This window comes from Oenanthe melanoleuca, unplaced genomic scaffold, assembly GCF_029582105.1.
Source record: "Oenanthe melanoleuca isolate GR-GAL-2019-014 unplaced genomic scaffold, OMel1.0 S011, whole genome shotgun sequence".
Taxonomy (NCBI): Eukaryota; Metazoa; Chordata; class Aves; order Passeriformes; family Muscicapidae; genus Oenanthe; species Oenanthe melanoleuca.
The window spans coordinates 81,265-107,292 of NW_026612660.1; the positions used below are offsets into that span (position 1 = coordinate 81,265).

At 49.1% G+C, this 26,028-nt stretch overlaps 3 protein-coding genes across 6 annotated transcripts; all 3 read left to right on the plus strand.

The window, feature by feature from the left end:
• The first annotated feature begins 2,118 nt into the window (after positions 1–2,118).
• LOC130266291 (leucine-rich repeat-containing protein 14-like) lies at positions 2,119–15,035 on the plus strand. The gene is given in 6 exon segments (XM_056515604.1): positions 2,119–2,291; positions 11,051–11,166; positions 11,710–12,044; positions 12,144–12,773; positions 14,050–14,258; positions 14,261–15,035. Coding segments are annotated over 6 exon segments (1,665 nt in total). The 5' UTR covers positions 2,119–2,227; the 3' UTR covers positions 14,572–15,035.
• Positions 2,600–7,111, plus strand: LOC130266292 (leucine-rich repeat-containing protein 14-like). 2 transcript variants are annotated; one of them, XM_056515606.1, is made up of 4 exons: positions 2,600–2,640; positions 3,189–3,523; positions 3,629–4,258; positions 5,543–7,111. In XM_056515606.1, exons 2-4 carry the CDS (start codon positions 3,231–3,233, stop codon positions 6,144–6,146), a joined length of 1,527 nt encoding a protein of 508 aa, XP_056371581.1. In that variant the 5' UTR covers positions 2,600–2,640; positions 3,189–3,230; the 3' UTR covers positions 6,147–7,111. The 2 variants fall into 2 exon arrangements, with proteins under 2 accessions (XP_056371581.1, XP_056371580.1); XM_056515605.1 differs by lacking the exon at positions 2,600–2,640 and having other exon boundaries at positions 3,091–3,523.
• A 4,035-nt stretch (positions 15,036–19,070) lies between the features above and the next one.
• LOC130266298 (leucine-rich repeat-containing protein 14-like) lies at positions 19,071–23,972 on the plus strand. Of its 3 annotated transcripts, none has more exons than XM_056515616.1 (5): positions 19,071–19,134; positions 19,360–19,477; positions 20,022–20,327; positions 20,433–21,062; positions 22,343–23,972. In XM_056515616.1, the coding sequence occupies exons 3-5, from the start codon at positions 20,035–20,037 to the stop codon at positions 22,860–22,862; spliced, it is 1,443 nt and encodes a 480-aa protein (XP_056371591.1). In that variant the 5' UTR covers positions 19,071–19,134; positions 19,360–19,477; positions 20,022–20,034; the 3' UTR covers positions 22,863–23,972. The 3 variants fall into 3 exon arrangements, with proteins under 3 accessions (XP_056371591.1, XP_056371592.1, XP_056371593.1); XM_056515617.1 differs by having other exon boundaries at positions 19,075–19,134; positions 19,360–19,473; XM_056515618.1 differs by lacking the exon at positions 19,071–19,134 and having other exon boundaries at positions 19,405–19,477; positions 22,343–22,910; positions 23,379–23,972.
• Positions 23,973–26,028: the final 2,056 nt, after the last annotated feature.

Consider the following 26,028-nt stretch of genomic DNA (forward strand, 5'->3'; position numbering starts at 1 on the left):
TGGGAGAGCAGGAGCTTCCTTGCTCTCCTCCAAGCAGCTACCAAGAGTCTGGATAGCCCAGAACTTCAGTGGCTACTTGCAGCTACTAGCTAGCAATGGACGAAAGCTTGAGACAGCGTTGCAAATGTTCCAAATTATCTTTGAAGGGACTTGCAAACAACAGTCTAATTACATTAAACAATAAAAGGGTATTTATAGGATTCTGGAGGATTGACTTTTCATCCAGTAAAATTCACACATTTCAAAGTAACCAATTATCTCTAAATTCTAAGTACAAAAAGAACCAATTATTGTAACACTTTAAGAACCAATAGAAATCCTAAAAGATAACGGGAGCTGAGGTAGGGAAGAGGGCCTCTGTCCTTAGGAATGTCTTTGTTCTAAGGAATATAGTTCCAGGGCCCCGTTTTGGGGGAATCAGAATTTCCCAGAGGTCCTCACAGGGTTTCTGTTCCAAGCCCCTCACCAGCCTTGTTGCCTCCTCTGGACGCGCTCGAGTGCGTCAACATCCTTCCTAAACTGAGGGGCCAGAACTGGACACAGCACTCAAGGTGTGGCCTCACCAGTGCTGAGTCCAGGGCAAGAATGACCTCCCTGCTCCTGCTGGCCACACCATTCCTGATCCAGGCCAGGGGCCATTGGCCTTCTTGGCCACCAGGGCACTCTGCTGGCTCATGTCCAGCTGCTGTCCATCAGTGCCCCCAGGTCCCTTTCTGCCTGGACACTGTCCAGCCACATGATAGATGTTGTCATTCATGCCATCACAATCAGAAGCCAACTATTTCCTAATTACAATTCATGAGAAGCCTTTCTTGGCCTATTAGCTTCTGTCACATCCTGCTGTCAGATGCCTTAAAGCCAATCATCTGAAATCACCCCTTGTGGGTTCCATGACAATGAATCTTTCATAGTTCTATTTCTCCAGTGTATCCACTCTGATTTGCAAGGCCATCCTTTCAAACTTTTTTCTATCTCCATTTCTCTCTCAATAATACCTGTCCTATTCCATGGCATTTCTAAGTCAGCATTTCTTATCTCCAAATTTGCACACAGATGCACGCAGTGTGAGCCTTCTGTCAGGCCCTGAGAGCTCCCTACTAATCCATTTCCCACATTTCCCTCTCTCTCCCTCACAGAAAAATCTTCTTGGATTGTCTCATTAATTATTCACCGTGCACAGTGAAGTGCACAAGGCACTATCACTAACATTGCCACTATAACAATCCATGCATATAAAACTATTTCGCAAAGCTCCTTTAGCCATGGGGCAAAACCCCATCCTTCAAACAAATCATCTAACCATGTTCCATTGTTAATTTTAATTGGATTTGTTCAATGCCTCAGTTTTTGAAGTTGGTTGTGGATGGACACTGAGTGGTCAGACAAGTTTATACAAAACAATTTTTCAAATTCCTCACAACCACACCCACGTGCCAGTTAAAGAAAATCGATTCCAGTTCTGGTCTGTAAGATTTCATGTCTGACAGCACTGACATCTGTCATCCTGTCACTAATTGCAATGGAAGTAGCATTGGCTAACCCAAAGTCCTCCTCAGACCAAAAAATCACCCCAAATGTATCCAAGCACCACAAAAACCACTCTCAAGGACACCACAAAATCCTCAGGACCCCCCTGAACCAAATCTCCCCATTCCAGGACCGCCCTTAAACACTCCAAAAACCCGCAGCACTCTGAAATCATCCCGGGGTCGCGAAAACCAGCACCCCCACTCCCACTCCTCAATTCCAGGGATTCCCCTCAGGGATTTCCCCCTCACAAATTCCCACCGCGGCCCCTCAGGAGCCCCTGGCTGGGTTTCCGCCGCCGTTCCCGCAGGAATTCCGCTTCCCAGCGCTTCAGCAGCACCTTCAGCTCCTGCTGCCGCTCCATGGCCGCGGGATGCGGCATCGGGGATCAGGGATCGGGATCAGGGATCGGGATCGAAGACCCTGGATCGGGATGAGGAATTTATCGGGATTTACAGAGACTCGGTGGGGACCCGAGAGTCGCCTCAGACCGAACCTCCGCCTCCGGCCAAGCGCTAGCCAATAGGAAAGCAGGGATTTGTGATTGACAGCGAGAACAACCACTGGAAAGGCGGAATGTTAAAGAGTTTCCTCCCGACTCTGTTGAGCAAATGAGAATGAAATAAAACAATGACAGACAGCTGAAAGATCGAATTAATTCTCCTCCAGGGTGGGTCTCGCGCACTGAGAGGTTGCGACCATGGCCAGAAACGAAAGTGAAGCTCCCGTACGGGCTGAGGGCGAGTTGGGGCTGCGAGCGGGCGGTGAGTGCGGGGCGCCGTGTTGGGGGGGCGGCCGAGCCGGTTTTGGGGATCCCTGAGGGGACTTTGGGATAATTTTGGGATCCCTGTGGGAATTTCGAGACTCTCGAAGGGATTTTGAATTTTTGGGGGATTTTGGGGTAGCCCTGGTGGGGGTCGAGGGTACCCTTGGACCCTCTTTTTAGGGAGCTGCGCTGGGGGTACCCTCACAACACCGCCCATCTTCCACAGCTTCCCTTTTCTTCGGGATATCCCTGGATTCGGAGTTTCCTGGGAATTCTCCCCTGGTGCTTCTTCATCCTGGAAGCTCGGAAAAACAATCTGTAATCCACAGAATAAGTTATAAGAGTAGGTATGTATTTATTCAGTGCTGAGGTGCATGGGGGATAGCTCCTCCAAAACCACGCACACCTTTGGTGACCTGCGCCTCTCCTTTTATTCTCTACAAACTGGGACTACACAATACACCTAATACACATTCATTGCCTGTCTCTGCTTCATAATTAAAATTAACTCCACACCTCTTTCTTTCTGCGCATTGTTCCTCTTTTGTTTGCTCTGGTGGTCAAATGGAGTTCTTTGGGATGGAGTAAATAGTCTTCCTCTCAGATGAACTTTTCACTTTGCCTCTTTGCCCATGCTCTCTTTTTTGTCCTTTTTCCATCTTCTGGACTTTGATATCATTTTTCCTGGTTTCAGGAAGGAGGACCCTCTTATCCTGGGGTGCCTTTGTCCTTGCATCCTGTTTGTGCACTCCAGCTCTTGACCTCACCTTGAGCCTTGCTGTGCTGCTGTTCTTGTCAGCACTGTAAATTAAAGTAAACATACAGTTCTGTCAGCCTACATTTTAGTCAAAGCATTTCTTGATGCGTTATTCTTAATTCTTTATTTCTGTCTCAGGGTTCCCCAAATTCACCTAATTCCCACAGCCCCCCAGAATCCATGGATTCTCTCCTTCTCCTCTGCGCCCGCCGAGTTGTCGCCCAGCACCCTCTTCCTGCCCTTCCCCCGGTTCTCTATCCCGTCCTTTTCCAAGCGGCATTCCTGGATGGAAGACCCCTGGTCCTGCAGGATTTGGTGGCCACTTGGCCTTTCCCGGTGCTCCACGTCCAGCGGCTCCTGGGACACCTGGACCTGAGCTTGTTTCTTCCCCGCCTCAAATGTGTCCGGGCCATCATCCAGGGTGTGGTGGCGCATCTCCAGAGGGAGCTGGAAGAGCCCGGCCGCTATTCCAGGTGGGTTTTGGGAATTCCAGCATGGCCACAACCTCCATTCCTTCAATTCCTCCATCTGTCCTCATTCTCCTGGGTTCTCCTGATGGGCTGTTTTTGTTTTCTCAGCCTCCGCATTCTGAACATGAGCATGCTCCCGGAGCCAGAGTCCTGCCACACTGTCATTGGGATGAAGTTGTGGTGCAGAACCGACGATTTCGCAAAGGCTTGCGTGGAGGTGTCCAAGCACCTAGAGGAATTCCAGAAGTGCAGATCCAAGCACCACAAAGGCTGCTCCAGAGCCAACATGGCCACATCAGCTCTGCAGTGTCCAGGCGTGGACATCTACGCCGACCTGTGCGTCAGTAAATCGTCCTACAGGTTGCTGCGTGATGCGCTCCAGACCGGAGCCACTGGCCTGCTGCGCCTCAAGTGCTGCAAATTCAATGCAGAGAACATTTCGGTATCCGAGATTGTAACTTTGTTGGAATCTCTGGATCCATCCTGTCTGCGGAGGGTGGAACTGCGCTTCAACAATTTTGGATTGACCGGGCTCTCGGTGATCCTGCCGCAGCTCTCGCGCTTCCCGGAGCTGTGCAGCCTCAAGCTGGAGCACAACAACGTGGTCGTGCGGAACCTGACGCTGAAAACACTAATGAGAACCCGCTCTGTGGCCCAGCAGCTGGCAATGCTGCCCAGCCTCCGGGACCTTAACCTGGCATTCTCCAGGCTCTCTGGGAATCTGCACCAGATCCTCTGGTAAGTTCCCCACAGAGCGGGACCTTCGCGCTCCAGGGGGATTTCCAAGTGTTGAGCTCAAGGATCTTGAGGGTCTTTTCCAACCTGAGTGATCCCATGGTTCCAGGATTTCAGTCATATCTCAATGTTCCCACGATTCTGTTATCCCAATAGTTTGTGACTCCATTGTCCCATAATTCCATGATCCCATAATTCTGTGATTCTCAGAGGCTGAACTTCAGGATCTTGGAGGTCTTTTCCAACCTTACTGATCCTATGATTCCAGGATTTCATTATGCCAATATTCCCATGATTCCGTTATCCCTGTAGTGCATGACTTAACGTTTCCATTATCCCATAAACTCATGATCCCAAAATTCCATGCTTCCAAGATTCTTAAACTTTGGGCTCCATGGGCCAAGAGGGTCTTTTCTGGCCTGAAGAATCCACTGATTCCAGGAATTCATTATCCCAATGATTCCGTGATTCTGTTATCCCAGTAGTTCATGATGCAATGATTCTGTCATCCCATAATTCCATGATCCCAAAATGGCGTAATTCCAGGATTCCCAAAATCTGAATTTTAGGATCATGGAGATCTTCTCCAATCTTAGTGATCCCGTGATTCCAGGATTTCATACCCCTAATAGTCAAATGATTCCATTATTCCAATCCTTGATTCCAGAATTCCCAAGGTTTGGGCTCAATGGTCCCTGACAGCTTTTCCAACCTTAGTGATCCCTGTTTTCCATGATCCCATGATCCTAACAGTACAGGACTCCATGATTCCGTGATCCCATAATTTCTTGATTCCAGAATTCCCAAAGTTAGGTTTTGATGATTCTGAAGCCTCTTTGAACTTTAAAGGTTCCATGACCTTGCAACTCCACTCCATTATCCTATAATTCCATGACTCCCTTATCCTAATATCCCATGATCCTATAATTCTATAAATCTATGATTCCAAGACCCTGTAACTCAACAATTCCACAATTCCCGGGCTCCACGATCCCATAATCCCAGGACTGGCAAAGCCTGAACCTCATGGTCTCGGAGACTTTGCCCAACTTCAGCAATTCCATTATTCCCTGATTCCATGATCCCATCATTTTAAAATCCCAGGATTCTCAGGGGTTGAACTCGACATTCTTGGAGCTCCTTCCCAACCTCACCCATCCCACAATGCCACAATTACAGGGATACAATCCCAGCTCTCATTCCCCGTGTTTCCCCCAGGAATCCCGACATTCCCAGATCCCATCAATCTTCCCTTGGGCCTCACCTCTTCCTTTCTTCTTCTGCCAGCGAACTCCAGTCTCCATTGGAAAGCTTGGAGTTACCCTTCTGCGACCTTCTTCCTGCTGACCTCGCCTTCCTCTCCCAAAGCATCCACGCTCCAGCCTTCAAAAGGTTAGATCTGAGCGGCAACAACATCTCCCAAGGCCTCCTGGAGCCGCTCCAGCTGCTCCTGGAGGAAGCCTCGGCCTCGCTGCTGTACCTGAATCTCAAGGATTGCCACGTGGACGACTCCCACCTGAACGCGCTGCTCCCGACGCTCCTGCGCTGCTCCCGCCTGCGCTTCCTGGGACTCCGCATCAATCCCCTGTCCATGGCCGCACTCAAGGATCTGCTCCAGAAAACCTTGGAGCTGCCGGATCTCCACCACGTTGAGTATCCCATCCCCAAGGTTTCCTACAAGAGAGGGTCGCCGGGATTTTTTTGCAATTTTACTACGGATGAAAAGCTTTTGTCAGCAGCCAGTGAGGAGATTTCCCAGCTGCTGGCGAATTCCTCGAGAACCGACCTCATCTGGACTTACATTCCTGTAAACTGCAGAGCCATCGACTACTTCTCCTTGGGATTTGGGAAAACCTCAGATGCGGGAAAAGGTCTGCCGCCTCCTTACTGAAATTCGGATGTTTTTCGTTGTTTTTCTGCCTCATTGCAGCGATTTTTCCGTTCATTTCAATGCTTTTTTGCATGTTTTTTTTTCCCCCTCATCCTGATGTTTTCTTGCCCCATCCCCAGATTTTTCCCTTGTTTCATACCTTTTCTGCCACCTTTTGAGGTTTTTCCTCCCCGTCCCAACAGTTTTTCCTTCATCCCGATATTTTTCCCCTGATCCCAGTATTTTTCTGCCTCATCTCGGTATTTTTCCCCCTTTTAATTATTTTTCAAGCCTGTCCTGGTGTTTTTTCAGCCCATCTGGATATTTTTCTGCCTCATCCCAGTATTTTTCCATCCCATTTCATGATTTTTCCATCCAATCCCGCTGTTTTTTCCATCAGGATTGGCTTTGCACGGCCAAATTCCAGGAGGCTCCAAGGCTGGATTCCACAGGAAGCTGCCAGAAGAGTCTCCCATGTTTGGCCAATCCCCTTGTGAACAGTGGCAACACCTCTGGAAGAAGAATGAACTCAGAAGAAACCAATCATAGCACAGCTGGAATTCTGGAGCAGGAATTTGCGAAAGGAACGACTCCAGAGATTATTCCAAGGTGCTGGAGTGGAAATTCCCAAAATTCTGTACTGCATCCGAAGAGAAGCTCATCCTGGAGCTGTATCTGGGGAGGGACCTGCAGATCCATGGCAAAAGGAGCAGATTCCTGGCAGGAATCCCACAGTGGAAAAACCTTTTGGAGCAGGATATTCCCAAAGTATTGAGCCCTTGGAAAAGTCCATGCAGAATTGTGTTCCATGGGAACGACACACTGGAGAAATCCATGGAAAACTCCCCTGGGATGGCCCCGGCTCCCTGCACTGCTGGAGGGATTGAGGGAAAGCTGGGAAATAGTGATTTAGGGGAGGGAAAAGTTGGATTTGGGGTCTTGTAATCCTGCTGTGATCCCGTTGGAAATAAAGTCATCCTATTGCAGATCCTGAGTCTGTTGTGCCCGGATGGGATTTCCTGAGGGATCTTTCCTGATCCTTATCCTGATCCCTGAATCCTCCAGGTTTTCCTGGCTGTTGCAATGAGGGTGGGGGCGCTACTGCGGCTCTGCGCGCCCGGGGCCCCGGTACCTGCAGGGACAGCAGCCGGGCCTGGAACCCGCGAGTGTTTTTATTACATGGATTTACATGAACAAGTCAGGATGGATCGATAAGATTTTTATTTGTTTTGGCAGTTTTGAAGCTTCCATATCCCCAAATTTCCCCCGAAAATCTCTGCAGGCCATATGAAGCCTCCTTGATGTCAACTTGGAAGGGAAAAATGGCCTGGAATTAGGGATTTGGGGATTATGGAGGATTTGGGTTTTTTTTTTTTTTTTATTTGGATTTTTGGTTTTTATGCATTTGATGTTTTTGAGGAGGAGATGGATCTTTGGGAGTTGGGAATGTTTGGGGATTTGGGGGTTTTTAGGATTCAATTTTTTTAGGCCTTGGTGTTTCTTGGGGGGCATTTTCGGTTTTCGGGGGTATTAGTGATTTTCTGGGCATTTGGGGTTTTTTGGGATTTGGGGATTTGAGGGAGTTCTCACAGAATCCACAGAATCACTGCAATGTAAGAAAACTTCAAGATCATCGAGTCTAAACCTGCCCTAACACCTGAACTAGAGGATGACACCAAGTGCCATATCCAGCCTTGTTTTAAACACATCCAGGGATGGTGACTCCACCAGCTCCCTGGGCAGACCATTCCAGTACTTAATCACTCTTTCTGTGAAAAACTTTTTTCTAATTTCGAACCTAATTTTCCCTTGACACAGCTTGAAAATGTGTCCTCTCTTTCTGTCAGTTCCTGCCTGGAGAAGGAGACCAACCTCACCTGGTTACAGCCACCTTTCAGGGAGCTGCAGAGAGTGATAAGGTCACCCCTGAGTCTCCTTTTCTCCAGGCTCAACAACCCCAGCTCCCTCAGCCGTTCCTCACAGAGTTTCTGTTCCAAGCCCCTCACCAGCCTCGTTGCCTCCTCTGGACGCGCTCGAGCGTCTCAACATCCTTCCTAAACTGAGGGGCCAGAACTGGACACAGCACTCAAGGTGTGGCCTCACCAGTGCTGAGTCCAGGGCAAGAATGACCTCCCTGCTCCTGCTGGCCACACCATTCCTGATCCAGGCCAGGGGCCATTGGACTTCTTGTCCACCAGGGCACACTGCTGGCTCATGTCCAGCTGCTGTCCATCAGTGCCTCGAGATCCCTTTCTGCCTGGGCACTGTCCAGCCACATGACAGATATTATCATTGACACCATCACAATCAGAAGCCAACTATTTGCTAATTACAATTCATTACAAGTGTTTCTTGGCCTATTAGCTTCTGTCACACACTGCTGTCAGATGACCTAAATCCAATCATCTGAAATCACCCCTTGTGGGTTCCATGACAACGAATCTTTCATAGTTCTATTTCTCCTAATTATTCAGTCTGATTTGCAAGGCCATCCTTTCAAACTTTTTTCTATCTCCATTTTTCTCTCAATAATACTTGTCCTATTCCGTGGCATTTCTAAGTCAGCATTTCTTATCTCCAAGTTTGCACACAGATGCACACAGTGTGAGCCTTCTGTCAGGCCCTGAGAACTCCCTACTAATCCATTCCCTACATTTCCCTCTCTCTCCCTCACAGAAAAATCTTCTTGGATTGTCTCATTAATTATTCACCGTGCACAATGACATGCACAAGAGACTATCCCTAACATTGCCACTATAACAATCCATGCATGTAAAACTATTTTGCAAAGCTCCTTTAGCCATGGGGCAAAACCCCATCCTTCAAACAAATCATCTAACCATGTTCCATTGTTAATTTTAATTGGATTTGTTCAATGCCTCAGTTTTTGAAGTTGGTTGTGAATGGACACTGATTGGTCAGACAAGTTTATACAACACAATTTTTCAAAATCCTCACAACCACACCCACGTGCCAGTTAAAGAAAATCGATGGCAGCTCTGCTCTGTAAGACTTCATGTCTGACAGCACTGACATCTGTCATCCTGTCACTACTTGGAATGGAAGTAGCGTTGACTTCCTTACTCAGCCAACTCCCCACTCTGTAGAATTAATTTAATGCCTCGCCTGAGGCAAGCTGAGGCAGAAATAAAGCTGATGTGAGTCATTTTGCAGGGCCCCAGGGTTTGAAATTCCTATTACAGTTTTCTTTCTAAAGATGGGAAAATATTTTTTCTTTATTTCAAACCTGCCCCGTTCCAGCAACTCCCAAAACCAATCCCTTCAGACCCCAAAACCACCCCAAAGCCCCCCCCCAGTAACCCAAAAACCACTCTCAAGAACAACCCAAAAATCCCCAATACTCCCCCAAACCAGTCCCCCTCATGGTAGGGATCCCCAAATCCCCCCTAAAATCACCTTGGTACTGCAAAAATACTTCATGGACCCCCTCGTCCACCCCAAGGACATCCAAAAAATCCAAGGTCACCCCTAAGCCAATTCCACTCATTCCAGGTATTCCCTACAAGACTCCCTCAGACCCCCTAAAACACCTCAGAAGTCCCAAAAATGACCTCTCCCATTGAAAAGACACCCAAAAACAACCAGGATCCCTCTAAACCAAATCTGCCATTTCAGGGACTCCCTAAACCACCCCAACGACTCCAAAACCAGCCCAAGAACACCCCGAAAAGCCCCAGGACTCCCCAAACCAATTCCCCCAATTGCAGGACACCCTAAATCACCAAGACCACCCCAGCACCCCAAAAACCACTCCATGCACACCGCAAAAACACCCAGTACACCCAAAACATTCCCTCTCATTGCAAGGATCATGAAATCGCCTCAAAAACTCTTCACGCACCCCAAAACCACCTCAAGGACACCAACAACAACCGAAGGAAACCCCAAAAAGTCCTGGATTGCCCTAAATCAATCCCACTCATTCCAGGGATCGCCAAACTAACCCAAAGTCCTCCTCAGACCAAAAAATCACCCCAAATGTATCCAAGCACCACAAAAACCACTCTCAAGGACACCACAAAATCCTCAGGACCCTCCTGAACCAAATCTCCCCATTCCAGGACCGCCCTTAACAACCCCAAAAACCCGCAGCACCCTGAAATCATCCGGGGCCCTGAAAACCAGCACCCCACTCCCACTCCCCAATTCCAGGGATTCCCCTCAGGGATTTCCCCTCACAAATTCCCGCCGCGGCCCCTCAGGAGCCCCTGGCTGGGTTTCCGCCGCCGTTCCCGCAGGAATTCCGCTTCCCAACGCTTCAGCAGCACCTTCAGCCTGCTGCCGCTCCATGGCCGCGGGATGCGGCATCGGGGATCAGGGATCGGGATCAGGGATCGGGGTCGAAGACCCTGGATCGGGATGAGGGATCGGGATTCAGGGAGACTCGGTGGGGAACCCAGAGTCGCCTCAGAGCGAAACTCCGCCTCCGGCCAAGCGCTAGCCAATAGGAAAGCAGGGATTTGTGATTGACAGCGAGAACAACCACTGGAAAGGCGGAATGTTAAAGAGGTTCCTCACGACTCTGTTGAGCAAATGAGAATGAAATAAAACAATGACAGACAGCTGTAAGATCGAATTAATTCTCCTCCAGGGTGGGACTCGAGCACTGAGTGGTTGCGACAAAGCGCAGACACGGAAGTGAAACTTCCGTACAGGCTGAGGGCGAATTGGGGCTGCGGTTCGGCAGTGAGTGCGGGGCGCCATGTTGGGGGGGTCGGCCGGGCCGGTTTGGGGTGAACCTGAGGGATAATTTTGAGATCCTGTGGGAATTTCGAGAGTCTCGAAGGGATTTGGAATTTTGGGGGGATTTTGGGGTGGCCCTGGTGGGGGGCGAGTGTACCCTTGGACCCTTTTTTAGGGAGCTGCGCTGGGGGTACCCTCACAACACCGCCCATCTTCCACAGCTTCCCTTTTCTTCGGGATATCCCTGGATTCGGAGTTTCCTGGGAATTCTCCCCTGGTGGTTCTTCATCCTGGAAGCTTGGAAAAACAATCTCTAATCCACAAAATCCTTATAAAAGTAGGTATGTATTTATTCAGTGTTGAGGTGCATGGGCGATAGCTCCTCCAAAACCACGCACACCTTTGGTGACCTGCGCCTTTCTTTTTGTTCTCTACAAACTGGGACTACACAATACACCTGATACACATTCATTGTCTGTCTCTGCTTCATAATTAAAATTAACTCCACACCTCTTTCTTTCTTCGCATTGTTCATTTTTGGTCACGCCAGTGTTTACCTGAGGCTCTTTGGGATGGAGTAAATAGTCTTCCTCTCAGATGAACTTTTCACTTTGCCTCTATGCCCATGCTCTCTTTTTTGTCCTTTTTCTGTCTTCTGGACTTTGATACCAGTTTTCCTGGTTTCAGGGATGAGGACCCTCTTATCCTGTGGGTGCCTTGTCCATCCTGTCTGTGCACTCCATTTCTTGACCTCACCTTGGAGCCTTGCTGTGCTGCTGTTCTTGTCAGCACTGTAAATTAAACATACAGTTCTGTCAGCCTACTTTTTAGTCAAAGCATTTCTTGATGCATTATTCTTAATTCTTTATTTCTGTCTCAGGGTTCCCCAAATTCACCTAATTCCCACAGTGCCCCAGAATCCATGGATTCTCTCCTTCTCCTCTGCGCCCGCCGAGTTATCACCCAGCGCCCTCTTCCCACCCTTCCCCCGGTTCTCTATCCCGTCCTTTTCCAAGCGGCATTCCTGGATGGAAGAGTCCTGGTCCTGCAGGATTTGGTGGCCGCTTGGCCTTTCCCAGAGCTCAACTTTCAGCGGCTCCTGGGACACCTGGAGCTGAGCGTGGATCATCCCCGCCTCAAATGTGTCCAGGCTGTCATCCAGGGTGTGGTGGTGTATCTCCAGCGGGAGCTGGAAGAGCCCGGCCGCTATTCCAGGTGGGTTTTGGGAATTCCAGCATGGCCACAACCTCCATTCCTTCAATTCCTTCATCTGTCCTCGTGGGTTCTCCTGATGGGCTGTTCCTGTTTTCTCAGCCTCCGCACTCTGAACGTGAGCATGCTCCCAGAGTCAGAGTGCGGCCACACTCTTACTCGGATGAACTTGTGGTGCAGAACTGATGATTTGACAAAGGCTTGCGAGGAGGTGTCCAAGCACCTACAGGAATTCCAGAAGTGCAGATCCAAGCACCACAAAGGCTGCTCCAGAGCCAACAGGGCCACATCAGCTCTGCAGTGTCCAGGCGTGGACATCTACGCCGACCTGTGCGTCAGTAAATCGTCCTACAGGATGCTGCGTGATGCGCTCCAGACCAGAGCCACCGGCCTGCTGCGCCTCAAGTGCTGCAATTTCCGCACAGAGAACATTTCGATATCCGAGACCGTGTCTTTGTTGAAATCTCTGGATCCATCCTGTCTGCGGGGGGTGGAACTGTGCTTCAACATTTTTGGATTGGGCGGGCTCTCGGTGATCCTGGCACGCCTCTCGCGCTTCCCAAAGCTGCGCAGCCTCAAGCTGGAGCACAACAATGTGGACGTGCGGAACCTGACGCTGAAAACACTAATGAGAACCCGCTCTGTGGCCCAGCGGCTGGGAATGCTGCCCAGCCTCCGGGACCTTAACCTGGCATTCTCCAGGCTCTCCGGGAATCTGCACCAGATCCTCTGGTAAGTTCCCCACAGAGCGGGACCTTCGTGCTCCAGGGAGATTTCCAAGTGTTGAGCTCAAGGATCATGAGGGTCTTTTCCAACCTGAGTGATCCCGTGGTTCCAGGATTTCATTATCTCAATGTTCCCACAATTCTGTTATCCCAATAGTTCGTGACTCCATTGTCCCATAATTCCATGATCCCATAATTCTGTGATTCTCAGAGGCTGAACTTCAGGATCTTGGTGGTCTTTTCCAACCTTACTGATCCTATGATTCCAGGATTTCATTATGCCAATATTCCCATGATTCCGTTATCCCTGTAATGCATGACTCAACGTTTCCATTATCCCATAAACTCATGATCCCAAAATTCCATGCTTCCAAGATTCTTAAACTTTGGGCTCAATGGGTCTAGAGGGTCTTTTCCAGCCTGAAGAATCCACTGATTCCAGGAATTCATTATCCCAATGATTCCGTGATTCTGTTATCCCAATATTTCATCATTCAATGATTCTGTCATCCCATAATTCCATGATCCCAAAATGCCGTAATTCCAGGATTCCCAAAATCTGAACTTCAGGATCTTGGAGATCTTCTCCAATCTTAGTGACCCCGTGATTCCAGGATTTGATACTCCTAGTAGTCAAATGATTCCATTATTCCAATCCTTGATTCCAGAATTCCCAAGGTTTGGGCTCAGTGGTTCCTGACAGCATTTTCAACTTTAGTGATCCCTGTTTTCCATGATCCCATGATCCTAACAGTACAGGACGCCATGATTCTGTGATCCCATAATTTCTTGATTCCAGGATTCCCAAAGTTAGGTTTTGATGATTCTGAAGCCTCTTTGAACTTTAAAGGTTCCATGACCTTGCAACTCCATTATCATATAATTCCATTACTGCCTTATCCTAATATCCCAAGATCCCATAATTCTATAAATCTGTAATTCCAAGACCCTGTAACTCAACAATTCCACAATTCCCGGGCTCCACGATCCCATAATCCCAGGACTGGCAAAGCCTGAACCTCATGGTCTCGGAGACTTTGCCCAACTTCAGCAATTCCATTATTCCCTGATTCCATGATCCCATCATTTTAAAATCCCAGGATTCTCAGGGGTTGAACTCGACATTCTTGGAGCTCCTTCCCAACCTCACCCATCCCACAATGCCACAATTACAGGGATACAATCCCAGCTCTCATTCCCCGTGTTTCCCCCAGGAATCCCGACATTCCCAGATCCCATCAATCTTCCCTTGGGCCTCACCTCTTCCTTTCTTCTCCTGCCAGCGAACTCCAGTCTCCGTTGGAAAGCTTGGAGTTACCCTTCTGTGGCCTCCTTCCCGCTGACCTCACCTTCCTCTCCCAAAGCATCCACGCTCCAGCCCTCAAAAGATTGGATCTGAGCGCCAACAACATCTCCCAAGGCCTCCTGGAGCCGCTCCGGCTGCTCCTGGAGGAAGCCTCGGCCTCGCTGCTGTACCTGAATCTCAAGGATTGCATGTAGACGACTCCCACCTGGCCGTGCTGCTCCCGACACTCCGGCGCTGCTCCCGCCTGCGCTTCCTGGGACTCTACCGCAATCCCCTGTCCATGGCCGCACTCAAGGATCTGCTCCAGAAAACCTTGGAGCTGACGGATCTCCACAAGGTCGTGTATCCCATCCCCACGGATTGCTACAAGAGAGGGTCACCGGTATTTCTTTCCGAATTAACTGCGGATGAAAAGCTTTTGTCAGCAGCCAGTGAGGAGATTTCCCAGCTGCTGGTGAATTCCTCAAGAACCGACCTCATCTGGACTTGCGTCCTGTAAGCTGCAGAGCTTTCCCCTTGGGATTTCGGAAAACCTCAAGATGCAGGAAATGCTTAGAGCCAGCATCACGGGAAAGGTCTGCCACCTCCTTACTGAAATTCGGATGTTTTTCGGTGTTTTTCTGCCTCATTCCAGCTTTTTTTTCCTTTCATTTCAATGCTTTTTTATGTGTTTTTTTTAAGTTTTCCGCCTCGTCCTGATATTTTCTTGCCCCATCCCAGATTTTTCCCTGTTTTTTACCTTTTCTGCCACATTTTGAGGTTTTTCCTCCCCGTCCAAACAGTTTTTCCTTCATCCCGATATTTTTCCCTGATCCCAGTATTTTTCTGCCTCATCTCAGTATTTTTCCCCCTTTTCATTATTTTTCAAGCCTGTCCCGTGTTTTTTCAGCTGTCTGGGTATTTTTCTGCCTCATCCTAGTATTTTTCCATCCTATTTCATGATTTTTCCATCCAATCCCGCTGTTTTTTCCATCAGGATTGGCTTTGCACGGCCAAATTCCAGGAGGCTCCAAGGCTGGATTCCACAGGAAGCAGCCAGAAGAGTCTCCCATGTTTGGCCAATCCCGTCATGAACAGTGGCAACACCTCTGGAAGAAGAATGAACTCAGAAGAAATCAATCATAGCACAGCTGGAATTCTGGAGCAGGAATTTGCGAAAGGAACGACTCCAGAGATTATTCCAAGGTGCTGGAGTGGAAATTCCCAAAATTCTGTACTGCATCCGAAGAGAAGCTCATGCTGGAGCTGCATCTGGGGAGGGACCTGCAGATCCATGGCAAAAGGAGCAGTTTCCTGGCAGGAATCCCACAGTGGAAAAACCTTTTGGAGCAGGATATTCCCAAAGTATTGAGTCCTTGGAAAAGTCCATGCAGAATTGTGTTCCATGGGAACAACACACTGGAGAAATCCATGGAAAACTCCCCTGGGATGGCCCCGGCTCCCTGCACTGCTGGAGGGATTGAGGGAAAGCTGGGAAAGAGTGATTTAGGGAGGGAAAAATTGGATTTGGGGTCTTGTAATCCTGCTGTGATCCCGTTGGAAATAAAGTCATCCTATTGCAGATCCTGAGTCTGTTGTGCCCGGATGGGATTTCCTGAGGGATCTTTCCTGATCCTTATCCTGATCCCTGAATCCTCCAGGTTTTCCCGGCTGTCGCGATGAGGGTGGGGGCGCTGCTGCAGCTCTGCGCGCCCGGGGCCCCGGTACCTGCAGGGAGGGACAGCAGCTGGGCCTGGAACCCGTGAGTGTTTTTATTACATGGATTTACATGAACAAGTCAGGATGGATCGATAAGATTTTTATTTGTTTTGGCAGTTTGAAGCTTCCATATCCCCAAATTTTCCCCAAAACTCGCTGCAGGCCCTACGGAGCCTCCTTGATGTCAACTTGGAAGGGAAAAATGGCCTGGAATTAGGGATTTGGGGATTATGGAGGATTTTGGGGCTTTTTTTTATTCGGATTTTTGGTTTTTATGCATTTGGTGTTTTTGAGGAGGAGATGGATCTTTTGGGAGGTGGGGATGTTTGGGGATTTGGGGGTTTTTGGGATTCAAATTTTTTAGACCTTGGGGTTTCTTGGGGGGCATTTTCGGTTTTCGGGGGTATTAGTGATTTTCTGGGCATTTGGGGTTTTTTTGGGATTTGGGGATTTGAGGGAGGTCTCACAGAATCCACAGAATCACTGCAATGTAAGTAAACTTCAAGATCATCGAGTCTAAACCTGCCCTAACACCTGAACTAGAGGATGACACCAAGTGCCATATCCAGCCTTGTTTTAAACACATCCAGGGATGGTGACTCCACCAGCTCCCTGGGCAGACCATTCCAGTACTTAATCACTCTTTCTGTGAAAAACTTTTTTCTAATTTCAAACCTAATTTTCCCTTGACACACCTTGAAAATGTGTCCTCTCCTTCTGTCAGTTGCTGCCTGGAGAAGGAGACCAACCTCACCTGACCACAGCCACCTTTCAGGAGCTGTAGAGAGTGAGAAGGTCCCCTGAGTCTCCTTTTCTCCAGGCTCAACAACCCCAGCTCCCTCAGCTGTTCCTCACAGGGTTTGTGTTCCAAGCCCCTCACCAGCCTCGTTGCCTCCTCTGGACGCGCTCGAGCGTCTCAACGTCCTTCCTAAACTGAGGGGCCAGAACTGGACACAGCACTCGAGGTGTGGCCTCACCAGTGCTGAGTCCAGGGCAAGAATGACCTCCCTGCTCCTGCTGGCCACACCATTCCTGATCCAGGCCAGGGGCCATTGGCCTTCTTGTCCACCAGGGCACACTGCTGGCTCATGTCCAGCTGCTGTCCTTCAGTGCCCCGAGGTCCCTTTCTGCCTGGGCACTGTCCAGCCACATGACAGATATTATCATTCACACCATCACAATCAGAAGCCAACTATTTGCTAATTACAATTCATTACAAGTGTTTCTTGGCCTGTCAGCTTCTGTCACACACTGCTGTCAGATGCCTTAAATCTAATCATCTGAAATCACCCCTTGTGGGTTCCATGACAATGCATCTTTCATAGTTCTATTTCTCCAAAGTATCCACTCTGATTTGCAAGGCCATCCTTTGAAACTTTTTTCTATCTCCATTTCTCTCTCAACAATACCTGTCCTATTCCGTGGAATTTCTAAGTCAGCATTTCTTATCTCCAAGTTTGCATACAGATGCACACAGTGTGAGCCTTCTGCAGGCCCTGAGAACTCCCTACTAATCCATTTCCCACATTTCCCTCTCTCACCCTCTGTAAGAGTCCATCTGAAAGCCTCTCGTTTGCTCTGCCCAACGACCCTCGCCTGAGGCCTAAGAAGACCCCTCAAACTGCAGTTTAAAGGCGCTGGCCAGGGATGGGAGGAATGCCAAGCCATTATTCGCAGGTGGTGCCCTTGGACCAGGACTGGTTTCTCAGGAGACTGGTTTACGGATAGTCACGGTGCACTGAACTGTGTTTAGTCGACAAGGCTCCCACAGGTGCGATAACAATGAACTGGTCAGAAATGGAGCGCCCTGTGTTTGTTTCATCGACAAGGACTCGCTTGGGCTTGTTGTGGGTTTGTTCCCCCACGGAACCCAAAGTGTCCATGAAAGTCCTCACTTGTTTGGTCAGTCGCCCGACGCCTTGGAAAAAGAGTATAATAGACACGCTCAAACTAAAGACCCCCGAGATCTCCCTGGACGGCAACGGACATCTATTGGCTGGTTCCACGAGGATCGTCTGCCCGTCTTGGTAGCTATAATCCCAACCCCTTTTCTCTCTGTCTCTCTCTCTCTCTCTCTCTCTCCGTCCCTCTATCGCATTTTGTTGGCACTAAATAAAAGTGCATCTTTTGCAAAAGTAAACTGGTTTTGTCCCCTGCTGTGTCTTTTGCGCTTTGAGATCCCTAAAAGAACCTATAAGGACTCCGCATGTGGTGTGGACCTGACACCCTCACAGAAAAATCTTCTTGGATTGTCTCATTAATTATTCACCGTGCACAATGACATGCACAAGGCACTATCCCTAACATTGCCACTATAACAATCCATGCATATAAAACTATTTGCAAAGCTCCTTTAGCCATGGGGCAAAACCCCATCCTTCAAACAAATCATCTAACCATGTTCCATTGTTAATTTTAATTGGATTTGTTCAATGCCTCAGTTTTTGAAGTTGGTTGTGGATGGACACTGAGTGGTCAGACAAGTTTATACAACACAATTTTTCAAAATCCTCACAACCACATCCACGTGCCAGTTAAACAAAATCGTTTCCAGTTCTGGTCTGTAAGATTTCATGTCTGACAGCACTGACATCTGTCATCCTGTCACTAATTGCAATGGAAGTAGCATTGGCTAACCCAAAGTCCTCCTCAGACCAAAAAATCACCCCAAATGTATCCAAGCACCACAAAAACCACTCTCAAGGACACCACAAAATCCTCAGGACCCCCCTGAACCAAATCTCCCCATTCCAGGACCGCCCTTAAACACCCAAAAACCCGCAGCACCCTGAAATCATCCCGGGGTCCCGAAAACCAGCACCCCCACTCCCACTCCCCAATTCCAGGGATTCCCCTCAGGGATTTCCCCCTCACAAATTCCCACCGCGGCCCCTCAGGAGCCCCTGGCAGGGTTTCCGCCGCCGTTCCCGCAGGAATTCCGCTTCCCAACACTTCAACAGCACCTTCAGATGCTGCATCCGCGGGATGCGGCATCGGGGATCAGGGATCGGGATCGAAGACCCTGGATCGGGATGAGGAATTTATCGGGATTTACGGAGACTCGGTGGGGACCCAGAGATTCGCCTCAGACCGAACCTCCGCCTCCGGCCAAGCGCTAGCCAATAGGAAAGCAGGGATTTGTGATTGACAGCGAGAACAACCACTGGAAAGGCGGAATGTTAAAGAGTTTCCTCCCGACTCTGTTGAGCAAATGAGAATGAAATAAAACAATGACAGACAGCTGAAAGATCGAATTAATTCTCCTCCAGGGTGGGTCTCGCGCACTGAGTGGTTGCGACAAAGCGCAGAAACGAAAGTGAAGCTCCCGTACAGGCTGAGGGCGAGTTGGGGCTGCGGTCGGGCGGTGAGTGCGGGCGCCGTGTTCGGGGGGCGGGGGGCGGTTCTGGGGATCCCTGAGGGGACTTTGGGATAATTTTGAGATCCTTGTGGGAATTTCGAGACTCTCGAAGGGATTTGGAATTTTGGGGGGATTTTGGGGTGGCCCTGGTGGGGGGCGAGGGTACCCTTGGACCCTCTTTTTAGAGAGCTGCGCTGGGGGTACCCTCACAACACCGCCCATCTTCCACAGCTTCCCTTTTCTTCGGGATATCCCTGGATTCGGAGTTTTCTGGGAATTCTCCCCTGGGTTCTTCATCCTGGAAGCTTGGAAAAACAATCTGTAATCCACAAAATACTTATAAGAGTAGGTATGAGCTCCTCCAAAACCACGCACACCTTTAGTGACCTACGCCTTTCCTTTTGTTCTCTACAAACTGGGACTACACAATACACCTAACACACATTCATTGTCTGTCTGCTTCATAATTAAAATTAACTCCACACCTCTTTCTTTCTGCGCATTTTTCCTCTTTTGTTTGCTCTGGTGTTCAAACGGGATTCTTTGGGATGGAGTAAATAGTCATCTTCTCAGATGAACTTTTCACTTTGCCTCTTTGCCCGTGCTCACTTTTTTGTCCTTTTTCCATCTTCTGGAGTTTGATACCAGTTTTCCTGGTTTCAGGGATGAGGACCCCCTTATCCTGGGGTGCCTTTGTCCTTGCATCCTGTCTGTGCACTCCATTTCTTGACCTCACCTTGGAGCCTTGCTGTGCTGCTGTTCTTGTCAACACTGTAAATTAAACATACAGTTCTGTCAGCCTACTTTTTAGTCAAAGCATTTCTTGATGCGTGATTCTTAATTCTCAGTTTCTCTGTCTCAGAAGTCCCCCCAATTTTATCTAATTCCCACAGCGCCCCAGAATCCATGGATTCTCTCCTTCTCCTCTGCGCCCGCCGAGTTGTCGCCCAGCGCCCTCTTCCCACCCTTCCACCAGTTCTCTATCCTGTCCTTTTCCAAGCGGCATTCCTGGATGAAAGACCCCTGGTCCTGCAGGATTTGGTGGCCACTTGGCCTTTCCCAGTGCTCCACGTCCAGCAGCTCCTGGGACACCTGGACCTGAGCTTGTTTCTTCCCCGCCTCAAATGTGTCCGGGCCATCATCCAGGGTGTGGTGGCTCATCTCCAGAGGGAGCTGGAAGAGCCCGGCCGCTATTCCAGGTGGGTTTTGGGAATTCCAGCATGTCCACAGCCTCCATTCCTTCAATTCCTCCATCTGTCCTCATTCTCCTGGGTTCTCCTGATGGGCTGTTTTTGTTCTCTCAGCCTCCGCATTCTGAACATGAGCATGCTCCCGGAGTCAGAGTCCTGCCACACTGTCATTGGGATGAAGTTGTGGTGCAGAACCAATGATTTGGCAAAGGCTTGCGTGGAGGTGTCCAAGCACCTAGAGGAATTCCAGAAGCGCAGATCCAAGCACCACAAAGGCTGCTCCAGAGCCAACACGGCCACGGCAGCTCTGCAGTGTCCAGGCGTGGACATCTACACCGACCTGTGCGTCAGTAAATCGTCCTACAGGTTGCTGCGTGATGCGCTCCAGACCGGAGCCACTGGCCTGCTGCGCCTCAAGTGCTGCAAATTCAATGCAGACAACATTTCGGCATCCGAGATTGTGACTTTGTTGGAATCTCTGGATCCATCCTGTCTGCGGAGGGTGGATCTGTGCTTCAACAATTTTGGATTGGCCAGGCTCTCGGTGATCCTGGCTCACCTCTCGCGCTTCCCGGAGCTGCGCAGCCTCAAGCTGGAGCACAACAATGTGGACGTGCGGAACCTGACGCTGAAAACACTAATGAGAACCCGCTCTGTGGCCCAGCGGCTGGGAATGCTGCCCAGCCTCCGGGAGCTCAACCTGGGATCCTCCCGGCTCTCCGGGAATCTGCACCAGATCCTCTGGTAAGTTCCCCACAGAGCGGGGCCTTCGTGCTCCAGGGGATTTCCAAGTGTTGAGCTCAAGGATCATGAGGGTCTTTTCCAACCTGAGTGATCCCGTGGTTCCAGGATTTCATTATCTCAATGTTCCCACATTTCTGTTATCTCAATAGTTCATGACTCCATTGTCCCATAATTCCATGATCCCAGAATTCTGTGATTCTCAGATGCTGAACTTCAGGATCTTGGAGGTCTTTTCCAACCTTACTGATCCTATGATTCCAGGATTTCATTATGCCAATATTCCCATGATTCCGTTATCCCCATAGTGCATGACTCAACATTTCCATTATCCCATAAACTCATGATCCCAAAATTCCATGCTTCCAAGATTCTTAAACTTTGGGCTCGATGGGTCTAGAGGGTCTTTTCCAGCCTGAAGAATCCACTGATTCCAGGAATTCATTATCCCAATGATTCTGTGATTCCATTATCCCAGTAGTTCATGATTCAATGATTCTGTCATCCCATAATTCCATGATCCCAAAATGCCGTAATTCCAGGATTCCCAAAAGCTGAACTTCAGGATCTTGGAGATCTTCTCCAATCTTAGTGACCCCGTGATTCCAGGATTTGATACTCCTAGTAGTCAAATGATTCCATTATTCCAATCCTTGATTCCAGAATTCCCAAAGTTTGGGCTCAATGTTCCCTGACAGCTTTTCCAACCTTAATGATCCCTGTTTTCCATGATCCCATGATCCTAACAGTACAGGACGCCATGATTCTGTGATCCCATAATTTCTTGATTCCAGGATTCCCAAAGTTAGGTTTTGATGATTCTGAAGCCTCTTTGAACTTTAAAGGTTCCATGACCTTGCAACTCCACTCCATTATCTTGTAATTCCATTACTCCCTTATCCTAATATCCCATGATCCCATAATTCTATAAATCTATGATTCCAAGACCCTGTAACTCAACAATTCCACAATTCCCGGGCTCCACGATCCCATAATCCCAGGACTGGCAAAGCCTGAACCTCATGGTCTCGGAGACTTTGCCCAACTTCAGCAATTCCATTATTCCCTGATTCCATGATCCCATCGTTTTAAAATCCCAGCACTCTCAGGGGTTGAACTCGACATTCTTGGTGCTCCTTCTCAACCTCACCCATCCCACAATGCCACAATTACAGGGATACAATCCCAGCTCTCATTCCCCGTGTTTCCCCCAGAAATCCCAACATTCCCAGCTCCCATCAATCTTCTCTTGGGCCTCACCTCTTCCTTTCTCCTCCCGCCAGCGAACTCCAGTCTCCATTGGAAAGCTTGGAGTTACCCTTCTGTGGCCTCCTTCCCGCTGACCTCGCCTTCCTCTCCCAAAGTATCCACGCTCCAGCCCTCAAAAGATTGGATCTGAGCAGCAACAACATCTCCCAAGGCCTCCTGGAGCCGCTCCAGCTGCTCCTGGAGGAAGCCTCGGCCTCGCTGTTGTACCTGAATCTCATGAATTGCCACGTGGACGACTCTCACCTGAACGCGCTGCTCCCGACGCTCCTGCGCTGCTCCCGCCTGCGCTTCCTGGGACTCCGCATGAATCCCCTGTCCATGGCCGCACTCAAGGATCTGCTCCAGAAAACCTTGGAGCTGCCGGAGCTCCACCACGTCGTGTATCCCATCCCCAAGGATTGCTACAAGAGAGGGTCGCCGGGATTTCTTTGCAATTTTATGGGTGAAGAGCTTTTCTCAGCAGCCAGTGAGGAGATTTCCCAGTTGCTGGCAATTCCTCTAGAACCGACCTCATCTGAACTTATGTTCCTGTAAGCCGCAGAGCCATGGACTACTTCTCCTTGGGATTTGGGAAAACCTCAGGTCCAGGAAATGCTTAGAGCCAGCATCACGGGAAAAGTCTGCCAACCTCCTTACTGAAATTCAGATGTTTTTCGTTGTTTTTCTGCCTCATTCCAGCGTTTTTTCCGTTCATTTCAAAGCTATTTTGCATGGTTTATTATTTTCCGCCTTGTTTTTCATGGTTTTTATTTTCTGCCTTGTCCTGATGTTTTCTTGCCGCATCCCCAGATTTTTCCCTTGTTTCATACCTTTTCTGCCACGTTTTGAGGTTTTTCCTCCCCGTCCCAACAGTTTTTTCCTTCATCCCGATATTTTTCCCCTGATCCCAGTATTTTTCTGCCTCATCTCAGTATTTTTCCCCCTTTTCATTATTTTTCAAGCCTGTCCCCGTGTTTTTTCAGCCTGTCTGGGTATTTTTCTGCCTCATCCCAGTATTTTTCCATCCTATTTCATGATTTTTCCATCCAATCCCACTGTTTTTTCCATCAGGGTTGGCTTTGCACGGCCAAATTCCAGGAGGCTCCAAGGCTGGATTCCACAGGAAGCAGCCAGAAGAGTCTCCCATGTTTGGCCAATCCCGTCATGAACAGTGGCAACACCTCTGGAATAAGAATGAACTCAGAAGAAATCAATCATAGCACAGCTGGAATTCTGGAGCAGGAATTTGCGAAAGGAACAACTCCAGAGATTATTCCCAGGTGCTGGAGTGGAAATTCCCAAAATTCTGTACTGCATCCGAAGAGAAGCTCATGCTGGAGCTGTATCTGGGGAGGGACCTGCAGATCCATGGCAAAAGGAGCAGATTCCTGGCAGGAATCCCACAGTGGAAAAACCTTTTGGAGCAGGATATTCCCAAAGTATTGAGCCCTTGGAAAAGTCCATGCAGAATTGTGTTCCATGGGAATGACACACTGGAGAAATCCATGGAAAACTCCCCTGGGATGGCCCCGGCTCCCCGCACTGCTGGAGGGATTGAGGGAAAGCTGGGAAAGAGTGATTTAGGGAAGGGAAAAGTTGGATTTGGAGTCTTGTAATCCTGCTGTGATCCCGTTGGAAATAAAGTCATCCTATTGCAGATCCTGAGTCTGTTGTGCCCGGATGGGATTTCCTGAGGGATCTTTCCTGATCCTTATCCTGATCCCTAAATCCTCCAGGTTTTCCTGGCTGTCGCGATGAGGGTGGGGGCGCTACTGCGGCTCTGCGCGCCCGGGGCCCCGGTACCTGCAGGGAGGGACAGCAGCTGGGCCTGGAACCCGCGAGTGTTTTTATTACATGGATTTACATAAACAAGTCAGGATGGATCGATAAGATTTTTATTTGTTTTGGCAGTTTGGAAGCTTCCATATCCCCAAATTTCCCCCAGCACTCACTGCAGGCCCTACGGAGCCTCCTTGATGTCAACTTGGAAGGGAAAAATGGCCTGGAATTAGGGATTTGGGGATTATGGAGGATTTGGGGTTTTTTTTTTATTTGGATTTTTGGTTTTTACGCATTTGGTGTTTTTGAGGAGGAGATGGATCTTTTGGGAATTGGGGATCTTTGGGGATTTGGGGGTTTTTAGGATTCGAATTTTTTAGGCCTTGGGGTTTCTTGCGGGGCATTTTCAGTTTTCGGGGGTATTAGTGATTTTCTGGGCATTTGGGGTTTTTTGGGATTTGGGGATTTGAGGGAGGTCTCACAGAATCCACAGAATCACTGCAATGTAAGTAAACTTCAAGATCATCGAGTCTAAACCTGCCCTAACACCTGAACTAGAGGATGACACCAAGTGCCATATCCAGCCTTGTTTTAAACACATCCAGGGATGGTGACTCCACCAGCTCCCTGGGCAGACCATTCCAGTACTTAATCGCTCTTTCTGTGAAAAACTTTTTTCTAATTTCGAACCTAATTTTCCCTTGGCACAGCTTGAAAATGTGTCCTCTCTTTCTGTCAGTTGCTGCCTGGAGAAGGAGACCAACCTCACCTGGTTACAGCCACCTTTCAGGGAGCTGTAGAGAGTGATAAGGTCACCCCTGAGTCTCCTTTTCTCCAGGCTCAACAACCCCAGCTCCCTCAGCCGATCCTCACTGGGTTTGTGTTCCAAGCCCCTCACCAGCCTCGTTGCCTCCTCTGGAAGTGCTCGAGCATCTCAACGTCCTTCCTAAACTGAGGGCCCAGAACTGGACACAGCACTCGAGGTGTGGCCTCACCAGTGCTGAGTCCAGGGCAAGAATGACCTCCCTGCTCCTGCTGGCCACACCCACGTGCCAGTTAAAGAAAATCGATGGCAGCTCTGCTCTGTAACATTTCATGTCTGACAGCACTGACATCTGTCATCCTGTCACTAATTGCAATGGAAGTAGTGTTGACTTCCTCACTCAGCCACTCCCCACTCTGTAGAATTAATTTAATGCCTCGCCTGAGGCAAGCTGAGGCAGAAATAAAGCTGATGTGAGTCATTTTGCAGGGCCCCAGGGTTTGAAATTCCTATTACAGTTTTCTTTCTAAAGACGGGAAAATGTTTTTTCTTTATTTCAAACCTGCCCCGTTCCAGCGACTCCCAAAACCAACCCCTTCAGACCCCAAAACAACCTCAAAGACCCCCCCAGTAACCCAAAAACCACTCTCAAGAACAACCCAAAAATCCCCAATACTCCCCCAAACCAGTCTCCCTCATTGTAGGGATCCCCAAATCCCCCCTAAAATCCCCCTTGGTACTGCAAAAACACTTCATGGACCCCCTCAAGCACCCCAAGGACATCCAAAAAATCCAAGGTCACCCCTAAGCCAATTCCACTCATTCCAGGTATTCCCTACAAGACTCCCTCAGACCCCCTAAAACACCACAGAAGTCCCAAAAATGACCTCTCCCATTGAAGAGACACCCCAAAAACAACCAGGACCTCTCTAAACCAAATCTGCCCATTCCAGGGACTCCCTAAACCACCCCAAAGACTCCAAAACCAGCCCAAGAACACCCCGAAAAGCCCCAGGACTCCCCAAACCAATTCCCCCAATTGCAGGACACCCCTAAATCACCAAGACCACCCTAGCACCCCAAAAACCACTCCATGCACACCGCAAAAACACCCAGTACCCCCCAAAACATTCCCTCTCATTGCAAGGATCATGAAATCGCCTGAAAAACTCTTCACGC